This window comes from Cajanus cajan, chromosome 10, assembly GCF_000230855.2.
Source record: "Cajanus cajan strain Asha chromosome 10, NIPB_CcT2T_4, whole genome shotgun sequence".
NCBI lineage: Eukaryota > Viridiplantae > Streptophyta > Magnoliopsida > Fabales > Fabaceae > Cajanus > Cajanus cajan.
The window spans coordinates 648,998-657,094 of NC_138526.1; the positions used below are offsets into that span (position 1 = coordinate 648,998).

The 8,097-nt window shown below is 29.8% G+C and overlaps 1 protein-coding gene across 1 annotated transcript; it reads right to left on the reverse strand.

Annotated features, from left to right (window-relative positions):
• Positions 1-1,663: 1,663 nt before the first annotated feature.
• On the reverse strand, positions 1,664-5,363 carry LOC109805937 (uncharacterized). The gene is made up of 2 exons (XM_020368236.3): positions 4,627-5,363; positions 1,664-1,985 (listed from the first exon to the last, which is right to left on the reverse strand). Exons 1-2 carry the CDS (start codon positions 5,239-5,241, stop codon positions 1,851-1,853), a joined length of 750 nt encoding a protein of 249 aa, XP_020223825.1. The 5' UTR covers positions 5,242-5,363; the 3' UTR covers positions 1,664-1,850.
• Between the last annotated feature and the right edge of the window lie 2,734 nt (positions 5,364-8,097).

Sequence of the window (8,097 nt, forward strand, 5' to 3'; positions counted from 1 at the left end):
AGTTACTATTTTTATTATTTTATAATTTTTTACTAAATTATACTTTTAATTTTTTACTTTATTATTTAGATTATTTTAATCTTTTATCTATTAAAATATTTATTTTGGTCATTTATCTTTATATATGGATCAATTTAGTTATTTTAAAAGTGTTCATTTTCAATTTTGTGGCACAATTTTAAATCAATTTTTGACTAATTCATAATGTAAAACTTGTAACAATAGATTTTCATATATGAAAATTGTGGAGTTCAATTCTTCGAATCTAAAATAGCTATAAACATATGAAAAGTGCATGTAAATATATATCACAAACAATTAAAAAATAATATAAAATTATATTTTTTGAATTTTTTATTGCCTTTTGGACTTATGTTTATGAGATGTTCACCATGTTTATGAAATTTTTTATCTGAACTTTGGTTATATTTAATAATTTCCACATAAATGAATCTAGCTAGATAATTTTCAAATCTTGAATCAGACCAAAAAGGAATTCAAAATTATATCTCAAAATTGTAAATAATCATTTTTTTGAAATGATTGTATCACCCAAATTTATGAAATAAAAGACTAGAGTGAACATTTTAAAAGTTAAAGAACCAAAATAAATTTTAAAGATAAGACAAATGATAAAAAAATGTATTTAACCTTTTTTTTTATCATCATTTAGTTGTGTGAAATGTTTATTAATGTTGTGAATAACTAATCTCTATTAAAAACTTAATTGATCATTTTTAGCTCCCTGGTGTAAGTCATAAACACTAATATTTTTTCTTTTTGATTTACATATACATATACACGTAAATAAAACAAAATAAAGATTTAATCAAAAAATACTTTGGGGGAAATTTTTGAGTTACTTTAAATAGATTTTAGAAATTAAAAAGGATTTACAAAAACAGAAAACAAAAGAAAAGGCTTCTGTGAAAATAAAATTTGTTTTAAAACTTTTGTCTATGTAAGCCCAATAAACTCTTTTCTTACTTGGGGAGTGTATTAGATCTAAACCTAATATTCTTCTATTTTTGCTTTGTCAGATAATTCATAATTTAATTTTTATTTATCATAAATCTAAAATATAATTTATATATTAAAATATTTATTTGTAATAAATTTAATTAATATAGTTTATCTAATTAAAAATAATTATTTCTTATAAATTTTAATGGTATAAAATAAATTGTTATCCCATTGCATAAGCTAAAATACGAATACATATAATATAAATTTCAAAAACTATACTTTCTAAATCTATTACTGTAACTTTTATAAATAAATAAATCTAATTATCTTAAAACTCTTAAAACGCTTCTCTTAATAAAATAACTATATGGGAAAAAACATTGCTTTGTTATTGGTTATTGGAAAATAATGCAAGATATCAGCAGAAGCAGGGTGAAAACGGTGAAAATATAAAGCCAAACCATTTTTTTGTTTCCTTGTTTCATTCTCAATCTAGAATATTGTAAAGATTATCATAAATAGTAAAACCAAATTATTACTATCACAATCTATTACTTTGGCAGTTTTCTAGTTAATGTTCATAATTCATAACTATATAAATTACACATTACAAGCCTGGGTTCTATTTTTCTTCTTTTTTGCAATATTACCCCAAAACGAAAATTAAATTTCACAGAAGAAACACAATGGCAAGACATAAAAAGTAAGAGTATGATAGGATATCATATACAAGAAGCTACTTAAAAGCTTCATATAATTCAACTCCAAATCCCACACACATAATAATAGATACATACATGTATCATACAAAAGGATTTTTGTTGTATTACAAACATTATTGCATTTCACACTACCTTCAATCAAGTAATTTGTCAAATGATCCTTCATCTCATGCTCATGACAGGCCTCAGAGTCACACTAGAAGCTGGCAGAGATGGTGGTCGCACTATGGGAACACGTCTCACAACTGAAAATGCTTCATTAAGACGTGCAACACGACCCATGAGTTGAGACACCTTCTGAAAAAATTGTTGAGAGTCCCAGAAGATTGACAACGTCATGAGATTTTTCAAAGAATGTAAAATAAACATTTAAAATAACATCATCACTCAGGAATATTAATTGGAAATAATACATAAAATTAACTTTCATAAAAAAAATTCAGTTATATTCTTCAACTAAATTCTGCCCTTCATTTTTTTTCTTCTACCAATCACTGATTTTATTTTCTTAAATTTTAATAAATTCGCATGCATACAGAGCCACTAATTGAAGCCATGCGTTCTGAATCATAGCACACCAGAAAGGAGACGACACAAAAATAACACGCACATAAATTATTGTACTGTCCACTAATTGGGATAGAATTATTTGGTGTGTGCATATCTCAAGCTAACATGTCTAGATCAATACATAATGTATCCTTTAATATTATATAGCTTCCAGACTCCCACCGACAAATAAAGCATTTATTTGATAAGACGTCATTTTATTCTGTCAAAAAACAAGTTCTCTACAGATCCATTTAGAAACTGGGGTTTATCTTAGAGTTTTCCCAAGCCCTCCTCTACCTCTATTTATTGGCTATGCTTCATCTGATCAACTCTTTTAATCCGAGCTTCTATTGGTCTTCTCATATAGCCATAAAAAAATTCTAAATACAACGGGGGAGAACAAAAACTGAAGAATGTAAAAAAACTAACACGAGGTAGAGAAGCCATAAACGTAACTTAGTATCCATAACAGGTTGAAGGGTAATGTAACACTGACACCTAAGGATGAGATCAGACCACTTTTCCAACCAAATGCACCAAAGGACAACACAAACCGCATACTGACACTAAACCCTAGCCCCTTTTTGTTTTTAGTGTTTAACTTAACCTTTTATGAAGAACCATCCAAAACTGCACCAAAGGTAGAAGCACCAGCTGGGACACCAACAGATTAAACACACTTTTTCCATATAAGTCAAAATGTCAATCCAATCAAGTTCGCATCTTTAAAATTCTAGTTACCACAGAAGTGTCTAGCATTATACACAGTTCAATATGTAAGTTGTCTTTGCCTAGCAGCTCAATAACACAACCCAGACCAAGTCTAGAGTTTCCGATTTTTCCTCTCACAGATATAAGTATCCAATTTGAGTTGTGAAACATTTATCGTCTCTTATATTTAATAACAAAATTCAACAAACAACTAATGAGTACACATACAATTTATTCCCAAAAAGATGTTAGTTGTGTTGCATTAGTCATTGAAAGCCCCTGTGTATACAAATCAATCCTGAAGTTGTCAATATGTACAAACAAAACCTTTGACAAATCAATGCAACCTATAAGGTGTGCATAAAATCCAAACCGAACCGATACAAATAATAAAGTGGATCAGTTTAGTTTTATGAAGAAAAAAAACGAACCATATCCATATAAAGTGGATAACTGAACTAATCCAAATTAAAAAATCGGATACATTTTTTAAAAGAAAAAAAAAGCAATCTATTTTATAAAAATCGGATTGGTTAACCAAACCATTTTTATAAAATGGATCAGTTCAGTTTGAATTCTTAAAAAAATTAATTCATGAATAGCCCTAACCCTGTCAAGTAACATCTTAGGGGAACCAAATTGTACATTTTGTAATTACTATGTGACAAAGGAGCCTCTAGCTTCAAGGCAGACTAAGCTACCACTGATACTCCCATCCAATTTATAACAGCATATTAATATGAATGCATGTTTAAGAAGAGGATTAACACTTCAATTCAAAAAAGGTTTAAATACCCTTTAGGTCCATAATGTATTATTTTAGTCCTCAGACATAGGATTTTTGTTTCTTTTTTCAATTCTTGTGATCTATTTCTATGGGGACTAAAAGGAAATAAAAATACCAAGTATTGGAACTAAAATTAGAATGTTCTTAATTATAGAAACTAAAACATAAAATTTATAAAACTATAGGGGCAAAAGTGTATTTAAACCTTAAATAAATAATCGCTTATTTTCCATAGTTCAACTATAAAAAATAATCGCTAATTTTTCATTGACAAACATAATCATTTTTTTTTTGGTTTCATAGAGTTATCCCTTCCGAAGCAATCCTATTTGAAACATCGTCAGACACCAAGTATGAACGCCTCTTGACAGATACTCAAACCTTGGTGTGACTAGGGGTATTTTTCAATCCACCAACACTGTTCTTCTCTGTTTTTAGCCTTGTAACGTGAAAACGGACCTTTGTTGCTCGGAAACCGAAATCCAAACACACACTAACCCCTTCCGCTGGACCAAAATAAGCCAATATTTTACCAAAATAAGCTCCACCAAGCACGCGTGTCTTCTCTTTTAAAAGGAGAAAACTCAGACACAATTCCAAACACCCAATAAAAACATGCACATATTATCGAAGAAAAACTCCAATTCCAATAATAGAATTGCACCAACTACAATTAAATTAAATGCATATTATCGAGATAAAATTCTAATTCTGATCAACACAACAGTACCAACCACACTTAAGTATCTTTACCTAAGTTCCCTTTTAAAAAGTTTTTTTTTTTCCCTTCACAAAATCTTCCTTATGAGGAATAATAATAAAAAAACAATTATTTATTGAAAAGAATGCGACGCAAAGTATTTGGGTAAAAAAAAGGGAGGAAAAGACCTTATCATCGAGAGCGAGGTTGAGCTTCAAAGTTTGCGTCTTGCGCTTGATTCTGTACAATCTCCGTCCGAGGAAGAAGAGTCCGAGCAAAGCGGCAGCAGCAGCGACGGAGAGAGACCAAACAGGAAGAGGCAAAGGGTTGAGCCAATACCTGAGCACCTCAAACGGAAGCTTCCACCACACCAACCTCTTCTCCTCCTCTTCCTCTTCCTCTTCCTCTTCCTCTTCCTCTTGCTCTTGCTCTTCCTGCTTCTCCTTCTCCTCCACCTCCTTCAAATCCTCAGCCACCAGCGCCGCCGTGTCGGAATCGGAGTCTCCGCTCCAGGGGCCGAGGGTGAGGGCGGCGGTGGGACTGGGGAAGAGCTGGTTGGCCACATAGGAATCGTCGAAGTTGCGATCGACCTCCGACGATGAATTGGAACTGGAACTGGAACTGGAATTGGAATTATGGAGGAAGGAGAAGTGATCGGGCCTGATGGAGTCCAGTGGGGGCCCAGCGAAGACAATTGGGCCATGTTCGTTGTTGTTGCTGTTGCTGTCGTTGGGATGGAGCAATTCCCAATCCTCTGCAGCTTCTTCCAATTCGAGTTCCAGTGGAGAGCGTTTTCCATCCATGCCTAGATTCGATTCGAAGGAAGAAGAAGGAAAAGAAAAGAATCTGAATTTGTAATGGGAAACCCTAATGCAGCACGACACGCCACTCGGATATCAAATGCAATTTAATAATAACCGCCTCTCGCATTACCCGCCACCGTTTCACTCTCCGCCAGTTACTAATATATAAAATAAATTTCTTTTAATAATCACTTTAACCTCCATATTTTATTGATTATTATATTTTTTAATTTTTAAAAATTAAAAATTAAATAATATTTTTATTAAAATTCATTTTCATTTTTATTATTATTATATCCTTTCATTTTTGTAATGTAATAAATGTGTGTCAATTGTTGTATAAGTTAATTAAAAGTCAGATAAGATATTTATAGACTATGCTCCCTATAGTATATTATATTTTTAAAGGAAATAATTTCTCCTTCTAAAACTTTCCTTCAATAAATTTGACTTTTTCTAAATATTTTTATATATAGATATTATTATAAAATAAATTGTTACTGAAAATCATTTAAAAATATATCAAAATTGTTACTGAAAAATAATTATATATATATATGAATATTAAATGTACGTTATAATTCAACAAAAAAAAAACCAAAAACGTTAATAAATAACGATAATCTATATAATAATAATCATTAAATGATAAACGATATTTCCGAATATTAAAATTTTTAAATGGCTTAGATTATAAAAAAAAAATTGAACCGTTTTCAGTCATGAATATTAAATCTCTAAAATCATTCATAATTAATGAATATTGTAATATTAATTAGCATTAAGGAAGATTTTATAGTATTATTTACTCTAAAATATTATTGCAATAATTTATTATTTACTCATACTGTTATTAAATAGATAGGTTTTATTTTAAAAATTAATTATCTAATAAAATTAAATTTATTTAAAAATTATAAATTAAGTATAATTTTAAGGACTCATATTATAAAAATTAGTCTAAATTACATGATAACTATTATTATGTGAAAAATTTAAATATTATATCACATTACTTAAGGACAACAAAGTGGATCAATCCATTTAAAGCAAGACATGATTCACCAAATAAACAAGATGAGGTGGGTCCAAAGAAAATGATTGAAAAATGCAACCCAACCAACTTAAAGGTGGGTTGGTTCACTATAGTAAGTTGATAGGTTAAAAATTGTAAGTTGACAAATTAACTTACCTTTAAACTACCTATTTTTTTAAAAGAAAATCTCAATTAAAATATTTTAATATACATTATCACTTCAACTTATAATTTTATTATTATTTAAAAATTTGATTAGATGCGTTATATTATTTATAAAAAAGGGCAAAGTAATATATATTTTTATTAGAAAAAAGACATTGTACATAAAAATGTACTAGTAAAAAATATATAATTAAAGTAATATACTTCTATTTCATATAAAATGAGAATAATTACTAAGAAAGAGAAGTTAAACCATAAAATATAAACATTGATCCAACATAAAATTTACTATAAATTTATCTTTTAACAAAATAAAATATAAAATAAAAAAATGGGTTGATGGATTAATGCACCAAGTTGGCAAGTTGACGGGTTGGGCGAGGTGAATGAGTGGGTTGGTGGGTTTATTTGTCCAATCCAACTCACCAAAAATAAGCAAATTGACCCACAAAGTTCAAACCATATTGTCATCCTTATCATCACTTACTAAAATAAATCATGCAATGCACGAGTATCGAATCTAGTAAAAATATAATTGAGAAAAAGTAGCCTTTAACTACACAAACCATCCTGCTAATTCTTTTATGCTCCCATACCAAGTATAGTCATTGTAGTTCTAATCATAAGGAACACATGGGTAAGCTTGTGAAAAGAATTCAACATAACATCTTATAAAAACATCATCATATTAAAATATTTCAACTTATAATAGGACAACATCATCATCATAGCAACTTAACATCTCATAGTATGTTTATCATATCAACACACACACACACACGTATATATATATATATACACACATCATTTAATGCATCGTCACACATATCAATTATGAAGACCTCCTACATCTTAGGGTGAGTAATTTAAGTGGTTTGACCCTACCGAATTACAACAACTAGTATAACACTAGAAACAACAACTAACATAGAGGCCAAAAACAATGGCTAGCACAAGGCTAGAAATAACATCTAATATAAGCTAAATTGATTTCTCATGTTTCACCACTTAAACAATAAGTTATGGCACTGTGTCAAGATAGGACAAATTGGTATGGGCCTACCATAACATTAGTCTACAACACTAAGTCACCTATGAGATTAATCTACCAACTATCCTCTAAATACAACAACCCTCTAATACTAGGTTAGAGACCAATTTCTCAACTCAGTTCTTTACTCGATTGGTCGCTTTATACTCGTGTGCCTCGACCATGCACAAACACAAATACCACATAGAACCTAAATGAGACAACTAAAAAACAACTTACCTACTGAAGGGTTTCAATCAGGCTCTCGGAGCACTACAATGTATATCCGCACAATGAGATATTAAGTTCGAAGACATTTTTAACTCTCTTCTAATTTTTATGTATCGTAGCTAAGACATGTATCTAACCCACATATTTATAACATGTCAACTTAACAACTTATCATCTTCCAACACTAAACTTATCAACTTTAACAACATACCACTCATACAACATTCAAATTTCAACTTTACAACATGATAGCTTAAACAACATAAACATCGTACTATATTTACAACATGAGCAACTTCACAAAACAACCTTAATTATCAACTTAGACAACTTAAAATAACACACAACCTTACAACATGGTCAACTTACAACATATCAACTCATTTATCATCTC

What these genes read in the sequence shown, in the direction of transcription:
- LOC109805937 (XM_020368236.3), bottom strand. Translation starts at nt 5,241, where the DNA reads ATGGATGGAAAACGCTCTCCACTGGAACTCGAATTGGAAGAAGCTGCA. An exon ending in ACCTCGCTCTCGATGATAAG is followed by an intron (nt 1,986 to 4,626) that starts GTCTTTTCCTCC and finishes CAATTTTTTCAG; the next exon opens with AAGGTGTCTCAACTCATGGG.